The following is a 13,089-nucleotide window of genomic DNA, read 5'->3' as shown; positions in this document are numbered from 1 at the left end:
TTTTGATACTAAATGTTTGATTTATTTTTTATCTATCCACAAACAGTTTTTTTCTAAGAATACTTCAAACGTATCTTTATTAAACTTGAGATCACTTTTATTAGGAGGGCAGAGGCTTTTTCCTCACAGTCAACATGTTCTCAACATGATGGACTTATTGACCTCTCCTTGACAGAATGACAATGTTCTCAATTTTCTTCATGTATAATTTATCTATCACAGATTTCTTGGCAGAATCCAACTTGACAGAGTGGAGCACAATCAATATCTTTTATCTTTGTTTTTGGCTAAATCAACATTTGATTGCCTAAAAAACTATCAATTTATTCTATATTGAAACCAGATTTATCAGAGTGGCCATGGGCTGTGACAGCTACAAAGAAGCTGTAAATAAACCCTAGTGTGGCAGCTCTGATCCACATTACAGCAGTCAGTCTGGATGTGGCTGGCGGATGATTCAGTTCAGATACCCCTGACTAAAAATAGTCCAGCAACAAACAGCTTTTTCTTTTCCACAGCTCAGGTGGGATAATCTAGGAGCAGGACAACTATTATTTGTACACTCCATAAATCTGGCCTTTATGGGAGGTTTTCATTGATCAAAGACATTTAGGGGGCACAGCAAAAAATGTGGAAGAAGGTGGCCTGGTCAGTTCAGTTCAATTGCGTCAATACACAAAACATGTCATCTCAAGACACTTTACAAAGTCAAATTCAATCAAATCAGACAAAGATTGGTCAGAAAGTTTCCTATGTGAGTAAACCCAGCAGGTTGCATCGAGTCTTGACAAGCAGCATTCACTCCTGCTGAAGAAGCGTAGAGCCACAGTGGACAGTCGTCTGCATTGTCCATGGCTTTGCAGTAATCCCTCATACTGAGCATGCATGAAGCGACAGTGGAGAGGAAAACTCCCCTTTAACAGGGAGGAAAAACCTCCAGCAGAACCAGGCTCAGTCTACCACATCTACCACAACCAACGTCAGACAAGAGCTAAATTGGACTTCTTAGCCTACACTGTCAAATGTAAAAAAAAAAAAAAATCAACAAACAAACAAATAAAACTAACACTATACATTACCCTGAATGTACCATCTCCACATCATGCAGTTGGGATATTTTTCATCAGCAAGGTAAGTGTAGCTAGTCATAGTGTAGTGGAAGACTGGATTAACCTGTATACTGGGTAATCCTGGGGGAAAACCCCCGGTAAAAAGACAGCCACTCCTATCCTAATTCAGAAGAACAACTGTGAGCATAAAGCCAAAACTACCATGGAATGGTTTAGACCAATGTATATTTATGTACCCAAATCCGACTCTGTTGCAAGACATGGGCATTGCTGTTATTTGACTGACTTTGAGCTATTTTACACACAGACCATCCCCTGGAAATATGCTTATACAGAGTAACAACTAAGAGTAAAGTAAATACAAACGCAATCTGAAAAATGTGTTCTGTTCCAGATTTTAATTTATTTACAGAAACAAGCATAATTTTCCTTCCACTTGTTGGTCTACAACACAAAATCCTAAACAATGACTGTAGCTTATGCTTGTAACATGACATAATGTGAAAACATCAAGGGTCAAAAATAGTTTTGTAAGGCACTGTTTTAATGCAATTTAATATAAACCGTAGGCGATCAGCAGTGTTTCATTATATCAGGAGGGCAGAGGTTTTCTCCTCACAGACTTGCCACACACCATGCTCCCAACATGGTGGGCTGATTGACCTCACCTCAACAGAATAACAATGTTATTTATGTTTTCTCTATGTATAATCCAATAATGATGCAAATTGTTTTGAAAGATTTGTTGGCACAATCAATATTCAGATATTAAGCATTTGAATAGTCTCAAAATTATTTATTATGTCCCAATTCTAACGCATAATGAACCTGTTTATGAACACATATTTAAGAGTGGAGCAATGGGCTTAGATAACCCCAAAGTACTTCCAAACAAGCGGAAACCAGACTTGAGCTTGTATGAGTCTAATGGCATGATGAAAAATATCCGTGCTTCACCTTAACATGTTATTAGCATAAAGGTTGAAAAACAAAAAAATCACACAGCAATCTAATCACTTTTATTTAAAACATAAAAGTATGTATTATTTATACTACTACAAAATTATTTAATTGTAATAAGGTTACATGAACCATATTTTTCTTTCTTTTTAGATTTTTATTCATATTTAGACATAGGGACGCAGCTATTCTCTTTGAAATCAGAGTAAGATTTAATGCACTAGCGACAATAGTTTCATTGATTTAATCATCTTCTTTCATCTTGAAACATTTCAAGAATCTAGAATGTAACTATATCCCGCTATCACAAGTAGTAAGAGTAAGTCCAAGTTCGGTCCTCGAGTGCGACAATCCTGCAACTTTTAAATGTTCCAACACAGCCGAATCAAACAGCTGAATTCCCTCATCAGTATTACATTCAGCTCTGCAGAGGCCTGGTGACAAGCAATTCATTTGTTTCAGGTGTGGTGGAGAAGGGATGCATCAAAAAAAATGCAGGATATTAGCTCTCCAGAACAGCAGATGGGCACCCATGTTTTAAGCCTTTTTCTTTAACAATAGTACAAATTATTGAAACATTTGACTCAAATAACCCAATAAAATGACCTAAAACAACAAATTTCTCTATTTAAAAAAAAATATCTTTAAATTGTCCCAGATGAATCAATGTGGATAGTTTAAAATCCTGCTAGAGAGTAGTCCAAGTTGAGATGGGAGAGTAAGAAAATAGTTCTGATCATACTAACGGAGCGCTCTGAGAGCAGAGACTGTGGCTGGACTGTCAGAAGTGACACGTAAGAGGACAAATAAGTCAGGAACAGTCCAAGGACAGATTTACACATGAAAATTTGCTAATGCACAAGTGTACGGATCGCGAATGATGGCCTGTTGACCCTACAATATAAAGTGCAGCGATGAGTGAGAGATTTACACCTTGTTAAGGAAATAATTCAATAGGGTTTGACACATGGAACATATATAGAATTGAAAATAACATTAAAATGCATAAAAATCATAGCTCAACTAGAAAAACTTAAAGCAGCAACTTTTTTACTCCAGGAAACCCAAATCTGGACAGGACGCACTTTGAACACCAACATTTCATTTTTTCATCTTTCTTTTTTTTTTTTTGCTAATTGTAATTTTAACTCCTTTAACTAAAAGAAGGATACTGATGGTATAAAGACGTTATTGGTCTGATTCCAGCTTGTCTGCTGTCTGCATTCATCTACACCTCTCCTGCTCCAGGCTCTTAAGGGATTATACCACCAGGAGTCTTCAACTACAGTCCTCGAGGTCCAGTGTCCTACTTTTTTGTATTTGTATTTTATTTTATTTAATCAGGACAGTGCACATTAATGAACAATCAACTTTTATATGTGTCTCTGCTTCAACACATCTGAGTCAAATAATAAAGTCAATAGCAATACTCTTGAGAACTTGTCTCCATATAAAGAAGGTAATTCAGCCATTTGATTTAGGGGTGTTTGACCACAAATACATCAAATGATTCCAGGACGCTGGACCTCAAGGACTGGAGTTGAAGACCCCGGCACTAGTCCTACGAGTCTGCTTTTTAGCCACTGCAATCAAGCTCATCACACACACCTGTTGTCTAACTTTCTTAAGCCTGCTACAGACAAGCTTTCAGGGCGAAATTCCTAAACCTGCAGCCTCTGTGTCAGGTTCCCTGGACGATGGCTAAAGATGCGGACTTGCTGGTTCCTGTCACCTTTAGCTTGATAAATGCCAGACCTGAAACTTTTATTGTGAAGAGTTTCTTTTCATCTCAAGCATTAGAGTTTTCTGTTTGCAACAGAATCACAGATACGTAGACTAGCTCAGTTTTTAATGAACTTTTACTGCATGATTGTGGCTATTTTTTTTTTAATTCTCCGTCGAGAAGACAGAATAGTGATCGTTTTTAACTGTTAGCAGTTTTCTCTACTCATTCAGCAGCTCTGAGGTCACCCTGTTAAAACTTGGCAGCTTTGTGCTGCGCACTTAAGTTTATTGGCACCCAAAGTGCAATGAAGACTTCATAAATTAGCCTACTGTTGTGACTTTTTGGCAGAAAGTAGTACGACCGGTTTCTTATTGTTCATGACTTTATTATTTGTGTGTGTTGTCCTTTGGCTCAGTCCTCTTTAAACCTGATTGACTCTTTTAATCTTGTGCTGTCTGCGCCTCGTCCTCCCACATGAACATGGATACAATCTTGATCTTTAAATCACATCTCAAAACCCACCTATTTAAACTTGCTTTTCCATAGTATTTAATTGATTATTTCTGTGTTTTTAAAATTGTTTTTTAAAGCATTGATATAGAGTGCTATATAAGTTTGATGTATTATCATTATCTTTATTGTTTCCTCATGGTTTAATTGTTTTTGACCTAGTGATTGGAAACAGGCTAAACTCGGAGGCAACCAGACTTTCGCTCAGTTTTTTCTGAAATCTTTCCACACCTGTCTAGGAGTCTTTGTCAGTTCTGGTGGCTCACACATGAGCACCCTGCAGTCAGAGTGCTGCTGTTTTTAAGGACACGGAGGCACATTCTAAGTCAGATGCAAATCATTGACCCACCTGTCACTATCCTGGGTCATTAAAAGCTATTGCTTGGAGTGAGTGGAGTACTTGGTCATCTGAATCATAATGAGATTGCTTATTTAATCTCTTTTGAACGTGTTGGAGGACCGAGCTGTAACCACTGGGGAGTTGGAAGCGCAATCCTCCCCCTCTGCTCATTGATGACTTTTTTCTTTTGACCAAGATGGCTTCTTTCACCCCGCTCTCAAACCATTGGTAAAGACCTTCTAGACTGGTTTAAGGTCCTACTTAGCAAAGCGTACTTTCTATGTCTATTGACCATTGGTCCTCCTCTGCTTATCTCTTGTGTGGGGTCCCGCAGGGCTCAGTTTTAGCCCCCTTCCTTTTTACACTGTACCTAGTCCCCCTTGGCTGTATTTTTTGGAAAATATAGGCTCTCCTTTCATTGTCAAGTGGGTGATACCCAGATAAATGTCCTGCTAAGAAAAAAGGACTGAGCCCTCTGTTTTCTTGTCTGGATGACATAAAAGCCAAGATGGCTGTGAACTTTTTTAAGTTTAATGAGAAAAGACTGAGGTGATGGTCTTTGGAACCGCCATTGTGACCCCCATGTAGATATTGGTTTCTTGGCCCGGTACATCTAGCCAATTGTTGCAAACCTAGGGGTCAAAGTGAATGTTGGACTAAAGTTAGAAAACCAGAGAAGTTGTTAAATTCAGTTTTAAATTCAGCCAATTCTTTCTCAGCAACATTTTGAAATAGTGTTCTACTCTTGTTACCACTCGGCTGGGTTACTGTAAAGGAATTAGGGATTCCTGTATCTCTTAGCTTTAGGGGTACAGAATGCTGCCATAGTGTTGTGCATTCAGGTGTTAGTTACTGTATGAAACTACAAGTTGCTGGAGCTGCTGAAAGTTATTGGTGTTATTGGGGAAATAACAGATAACTCACTGACGTCACAGATGTGGCAAGTACAGTTTCTGTTTTGAGAATGATTTCCTACTAAAGAAGTATTCCTTGTATTCAATTGTGTGAATGTTACTTCAGGGTAAAAGAGTCAGAAGGGACGCAGGGGTGTCCCTCCACCAACAGGGGGCGGTAACATTAACACTTGCTATCATCTGTTGTGTTCTGGGTTGACTGTTTTTTTTACTACTCTGTGTGCTGCTCCACTCTGTTATTTAGAGTGAGCAGATACACCTGCCATTACTCCTGATTACCGCCACTCATTCTACCTGTTACCATGACTTTAAGTATCTACCTCTCACAGCCATGAGTTGCCAGACTGTTGAAAGCCATAGCATGAGTAGCTGTCCAGCTTTCCCAGTTAGCGTTGTCTGTTCTCCTGACCTTGTTTCTCGTTATGGATTTCCCTGTTTCACTTTTCCATCGCTGGGTATCACATCAGCTCTCTTTTACTGGACACGACCTGGACTGTTTTTGACTTTGATTCCTCCTCAACCCCTTGGAGCCGTCTGCTCGCCTTAGCCTATATCTGCTCCTTGTATGACACTTGCCCATCTCACGGATCACTGCCTCCAGCCTATTCTGCCCATCACCTACTGCTTTGTGCTGCCTGCCATTTGCACAGCTTGCATTTAGGTATTTTCTGGGCATTACCCACCAGCACTAAGTTTCGATTTATTGTTTTCTAATAAACCTTTTAAGCGCAACACCATGTCTGGCTTGGATATCGGGTTCTCAGTCAGGTGCATTACAACACAGCTCTTTTAAGTGGCACATGAAAGTTTGACCACATTTCAGCTATTTTAGCCTCCCTCCGCCACCTGCCTGTACATTTTAGGATTCATTTTAAAATAACTATATTTGTTTTTAGAGCTTTTAATGGCCTTGTTCACCATATCTGTATGAGATGCTAGACACCTGATCAGCTGCCACCTAATGTGCCAAAGACAAAACGTAAGCGCAGAGGAGACCATGCTTTTGCTGTAGTAGCTCCTAAATTATGGAAATCCTTTCTTAAAACCCATTTCTTCTCATCCTAGCCTTTGACATAACATAAGGTGTTTTATGATCTTTTAAATTGTGTTTTTGTATTATTCTAAAATTTTACATTTTCATTTTATCCATTGCTTCATTCTGACTGAGTAATTGTTGTATTATTTTAAGACAAGCTTGTTTATTTGTGCTTGTTTATTTTTAGATAATTTCATTATTGATTTAATATTATATTGTGTGACTGCTGTTTCATTTATACTGTGCACAGCGCAGTATAAATGAGGATGATTAAAGTGCTCTGTAAATAAAGCTTGTATGGTACATCAAATGAAAAAGAATACAGAAAAGTTCACTAAGAACTGATGGTAATGGTACACCCTAAAGGAATTAATACACTTTTTATGAACATATATATCTGCGATAGACTGGCGACCTGTCCAGGGTGTACCCCGCCTTTCGCCCATTAACATCTGGAGATAGGCACCAGAACCTCTCGCAACCCCACAAGTGTTAGAAAATGTGTTAGAAAATGGATGGATGGAAAGACGAACATATATACCCAAAAATATTGACCCCTCCGATTCTGACATACATGATATTTTCATTTAATGAAGGAAGTTAAACTTCCTAAATGAAATGAGGAACAGAAAAAAGGTTCTGACCTGTACAGGGTGTACCCCGCCTCTCGCCCATTGACAGCTGGGGACAGGCACCAGCACTCCTTGCAACCCCAACAGGGATAAAGCGTGTTGTAAAATGGATGGATGGAAAAAAGCTTCTGGGTCTCCCTTTAGCAGCAACTGCACTCCATGAAGCAGTTAAAAGTTTGCCTAATAGCAAACCTCCAGGATGGGAGCGGCTCACCGGCAGAATTATTCCAAAGATTCTGGCTCCTGCTCTCCCTCACCTTCCAAGGGATGGTCATAGAAAGCTAGAAAATCTCAATACTTTCTCCAAACATACATTTTGCTAACAAAAATCTTACCCTTAAGCTGGCTACAGATCCCAACACTTCCATCTATAGCTCCCACCAAACATCACTTATTAATACAGATGTTAAATCAACAAAAGATAAACCCTTATACATCCCGACAAGATTCAATAAAAACTGGCATGCAATAAATAATACAAGAAATTTCAGCAACCTAGTAGACTATTGCAACATCCAAAATAAACATTGTTTCTTTAGCTGCAGAGAAGGTTACTGGAAGTCTGTATTTGATACGTTAAATAAATTTGTATTTGGCTGCACTTTTTTGTCACTGTACAGCTCACCCAATACTAGTGGGAAAACAAATTACTGGATTTCTCAGAGCTTTAGTTTTAAAAGAGGTACCAGACGAGGCCCATTCTCCCTCTTACTGTTCCTTGTATTCAACAAACCAGTGTTGGCTGCCATTCAGCAGAGCAAAAGTATTTATGGACTTTAAACAGCTGAGAAAATTCACAAAATGTGTTTATATGCTTGTGATGTGTTGCTCTTTCTGGAAAATGCAAACCCTTCTCTTACAGAGGTAATCTCCCTAATAAATAAGTTCTCAACAATTTTCGGCTGCTCTTTCAATTATAATAAATCAAAAGCCAATCCTTACTTCTCTAATATACATCTCACTCTAACCATTCCTTTAAAGATTGTTAACATCAGGTACGTAAGCATCAATTTCTAACAGACTGAATGAGCTGACACAATTAAATTATACCTCATTACTCAAATTAATAGAAAACGTCACTCATGGGAAGACTGTTGGCATTTAAAAACATGGTCCTCCCTAAAATAAAATATATCTTCTCTATGATCCCAGGTGAACCGCCCCAAACTTGGTTCAAGCGCTTAGATTCTATCATAACAACATTTCTATGAACATCTAAACCTCCATGCAGTTTAAAAACTTTACAAAAGGCTGATAGTCAAGGAGGTTCAGAAATTTCAAACTTTTAGAAATATTACCTGGCACATAGATTACAATATGTCTTAAAATGGATTTGTAAAAAAAAATCCACCAGTCAGTGTATGGATGAAAATTGAGCAAACCCCATGTTTCTCAGATATTTATTTTATCAGCACTTTACTTAAGCAGCATGGCTGTTTTATACGCATGAATATCATTACATATGTGACAGCTTAGTGGGAATATCTGAACATGAATATAGGTCTTCGACTCTCCCATGTAGACGAATGTCTATTTGGAACAACCCAGACATCCTGCAAAATACAAGGGCTCTTAAATTTTCAGCATGGCACAGCATAGGAATAAATGATTTAGAAGGCATATGTGATGGAATGCATTTCATATCCTTTAAGGTTTTAGAAGAGTTATGCACATTGATATTTTTTTTGTAAAATATCACCAACTGAAATCTATTAAGATTAAACAAATTGTCATATAACTTCCTCTAATAACTAACTTACTTACACCTCAACCCGGAAACGTACTTTCAAAAACGTACATAAAGCTTTCAGAAGTATCTGACTTCCTATAAGTAAATGGGATGTTGATTTAACTAATGGTACAGAGCTTAACTTTTAGAGTAAACATTTGCTCAGATGCTTTCAGATTAACCCAAAATACCAACCTTCAGCTAAATCCTTTGTAGAACGCACTATATATGACAAAGGATGTTCCAAATGGGGCTGCATAGTGGAGCAGTGGGTAGCCTTGCAGCAAGAAGGTCCTGGGTTTGAGTCCACCCTGGGTCTTTCTGCATGGAGTCTGCATGTTCTCCCTGTGCATGCATGGGTTCTCTCCGGGTACTCCGGCTTCCTCCCACAGTCCAAAAACATGACTGTTAGGTTAATTGGCCTCTGTAAATTCTCCTTAGGTGTGAGTGTGTGCGAGAATGGTTGTTTGTCCGGTCTGTCTCTGTGTTGCCCTGAGATAGACGGCCGACCTGTCCAGGGTGAACCCCGCCTCTCGCCCATTGACAGCTGGAGATAGGCACCAGCACCCCTCGCGACCCCACAAGGGATAAGCGTGTCGGAAAATGGATGGATGGATATCCAAATGGGCTTTTCACTTACTGACACTTACTGAAACTGTATGGGAGATTTACCTGATGACTGTTTACGTACTCTCTGGCAATGGCTGTCTGTGAAGTACGTAAAGACTTATGCTCACGCTCACCAGTGTGCCCTTGCTCTGCTGGGGAGTTTTGCAGCTGAGGCGTTGGTGCGAGCCCTGTGCCACCGGGGGGGACTGGGTACCAGACAGGGATAAAGATGATGGCTCAGTGCCCTGTGTCTAACTCTGTGCCTCTTTGGTCAGGGGGCTGCTGGTCCTATACCTCACTGACGACCTGCCGCTGTGTGGCTGACCTCGGATGATGCCGTGTGTCCGTCTTCCCGGAACTGCTGTGACCTGTTCATAGCTGCTCTTTAGGGCTGTGTGATGCAGGGCACCCTCACCAGTATCACAATTGCGAACCTCCAGCTGACCGACTCGCTCACATACACCCACTCGGCACAAATAACCCAAACGGTTGAAGGTCATGCAAACGCGGGTTGCTATTACATCAATGTGTCCTGCCTGCTCTGATGCTGGATCGAGCCTGAATTTTATGAAAATCAATCGCGCAATTAGGAAACCCACTTGAGAGATCCTTTTTGCTGAACAAACCTGCCCTGGCACATGTAGGCAACCAGCGGCTATATTTGGTACCTCTGAAATGGCACAACAGGACATGTGAAAAACATAAAATAAAATTTGGCCTTTCAGTCAGTTTGAGACATTGAATGAGAATTTGTGCAAACTCCAGCAATGCACCTTATTAATAACAGCTTTTTTTTAAAAAATAAAAAAAATAACTTGCTATACCTTGATACCGGTAAATGCCCCATGCCTGCTGGCAACTCTGAACTCAGCATTACATCAGTAGATCCTTCCACCTGATATATTCTCTCTCTCTCTCTCAAAAAAATTTTTTTTAATCTTACAACATTTACATTTACAACTTTTACACTTGATTCTCAATTTAAAACAGATCACACTTTCATGCTCCCCCGTTGCTTTTCCTCATCCTGCGCAGAACAGCAGGTAGAAGAAAAGACAGAATTCATAAATGTGGATCTCAGATCAAATTAAGGCCATGTGTGCCAGAGGAACAAAGCTCGTCAGCTCCACCTCTAACCCAAATGCACGCACACACTCAACAGCTTATAGCCTCAACACAGCCTAATTGTATTAGATTACCCCCCTTGGCACACACACACACACACACACACACACACACACACACACACACACACACACACACACGCATGCATGCATCTACTTTCTTTGAGGAGGTGCCTTGGCGCAGCATGGCACAGACTGTTGCAACACAAGGCTCCAACTTCAAATAGCAGAGGAGGACTCTTACTGGAGAGGAAGTGCTGCGATCCAGGGCCAAAGTCTCTGTGTGCATCCTGGAGCTGCTTCAGCCGCTCCTCTATGGAGCCCTGAGGACACACACAAAGACGCGCAAAAAGTGAAATCAAAGAGAATCCCGCTGCTCGTCACTTCTTATCACAAGCCTCCACAATAGGAAAACAAACACGCGTGCAGGCTACCTGCTTCTCCTCCATTAGTTAACTGCTGAATGTAAATTAACAGGTCTCTTTTTTTTCCCTTTTGTTTTTTTTTTCCCCTCTGCCGTTCCAGCTCCTGAAAGACTGTGAAAGTATGTGAAGAGCAGCGGGCAGAAAATGAAGACAGAGATTAGGAAAATCTTTGTCATATGAAAGCGAAGACAGGCTGCAGAGTAGGTGTGGTGGGGGAGCTGCATGAGAATAAAAAGATAAAATCAGAGATAATAAAGGAGTTCACGAAGCGTCAAATGTTGCGACAATAAATAAGGAGACTGAGTTGACAGAATTTTTTTTTTTTACATTGCTACGGTAAAAAAATAAATAAAAGAAATCCTTTAATATTTGGTAGTTTTACCACCAAATGGGATTTAGTCTTTCTAATCCTGGTCTATTTATAAAGTATTTGGCACACGAATCCATGTCAGCTGATTGTTGAAATGCTTCCTCAAACAATGGAAGGTAAATCCACTCACTGTGAGGTGAATAGGGAGATAAAGGGATAAAAAGACAAAGATGGAGGAAACAATGCTCTTCCATAAGAAGAACATTATTTCAGTCTACATCACTACCACCCCACAAGGAAAAAAAATCTAAATACAATCTGGAGCTTGATTTAAATTGTTTTAGACTAATAGAGAACACTGTCGATGTGCCGGGGAGATGTTACTGCCAACTTTGCTGTGTTCTACAATCTATTTGCAGTACAGGCAATTTGGGCTGCCATAAGGAAGACAAATGACTAAATTACCCGTGAACAGCAAATATTAGCAAATCAAGTTTGGAAATAGATTTCTGCAAGTGTCAGACAAACCAAAATAAACAGGGCTAAATCTGTTACTGGAATTAAACATTCAATATTTCAATTAAGATGGAACTGAGACCAAAGAAAAGGGCTTCTTCATTCTGCTTTCATTAGAAATGTATGCACAATACCATGCAGCTCATATTTGTTTATATTTTGATTCCAAGCAGCCGGTCTTTGTTTAGGCCGTTGAAAGGTTTTCTTTAGTTAGTTGCTGCTACACTCTTTTTGGAGTTAAGTCCTCATATCTGCCCATGACAGCCTATTTTACATTATGAAATAAGACAAGTGGAAAAGTAGAGTACAAAGAAAGAAGTGTTAGGTCTAAAGAAAATGTTCTGCTTTAGAGGAATAGTATCTGAAACCCATGTTCGACTTAATACATCTGAACAAAATATGTATTTGTGACTGATTACTGCTATAAAATTGCCAACGATTTAATTTTTTCATGGTTTATTTTGCCAGATTGTTATGTGTGGAAAAAAACCACCCAACAACCCCATCAATGAACTAACGCAACAGTAGGGACAAATTAAGTGGATCTGATTCTTATAGGTCAGTTAGGTGACTACATCAGAGACAGATCAGATTCTGAGCAGATGATTAATGGAAAGCATAACCCAGGAAAGCTCACCATTTCAGTCCGGCATCCTGGAAGCAACAAATATGCTCAATATACTCAAATATCATTGGGTACATCAATGCAATTGTCTCTTAACACAAATAGGGAGTCAGCCAATGACATGGCTGCATCTAGCGGCGCTAAAACCGAAATAAAGATGATATATGGGACTTTGAACGTGGGCTGGTTGTTTATTAGCCTCGTGAGACCATCCTGATCTCGCGAGCTTTCAAGGTTTCACTCGCAGATCAGTCTGGCTACTTTCCGTTAAAGAAAATTTGGAGCAGTTCACCATACGAACGTCCAATCAGCGTTGGCTTTGAGGCGGGTTGAGGTGTGACGCAATGAGAAGCGTGACAGTTCAGTCTGAAGAACATGGCGGCTTCAGCTGATGAAACTAGCGTTAGCGTGGCTATCGAGCAAGTTTTATCGGAATTACAGAGTATTTCCTCACTGAAAGAAGAGCAAAACGCTGCTCTGGAGGCTTTTCTCAGAGGAAAAGATGTTTTTGCTCTTCTCCCGACTGGTTTCGGCAAGAGCTTGTGGTTGTGTTTTCGTTATTG

General features: G+C 39.8%; 1 protein-coding gene across 1 annotated transcript in view; it reads right to left on the bottom strand.

The window, feature by feature from the left end:
* drp2 (dystrophin related protein 2) overlaps positions 1–13,089 on the bottom strand; it is a 165,985-nt gene that overhangs the window by 68,033 nt on the left and 84,863 nt on the right. Inside the window, exon 8 of the mRNA XM_021316064.2 lies at positions 10,895–10,973. Within this exon, the coding sequence (XP_021171739.1) occupies positions 10,895–10,973 (79 nt within the window). The remainder of the gene's footprint in view (positions 1–10,894; positions 10,974–13,089) is intronic.

Source organism: Fundulus heteroclitus, chromosome 23 (assembly GCF_011125445.2).
Source record: "Fundulus heteroclitus isolate FHET01 chromosome 23, MU-UCD_Fhet_4.1, whole genome shotgun sequence".
In the NCBI taxonomy this organism is placed as follows: domain Eukaryota; kingdom Metazoa; phylum Chordata; class Actinopteri; order Cyprinodontiformes; family Fundulidae; genus Fundulus; species Fundulus heteroclitus.
Note: the sequence above shows the minus strand (reverse complement) of the source record. Positions and strands in the feature narration are given on the sequence as shown.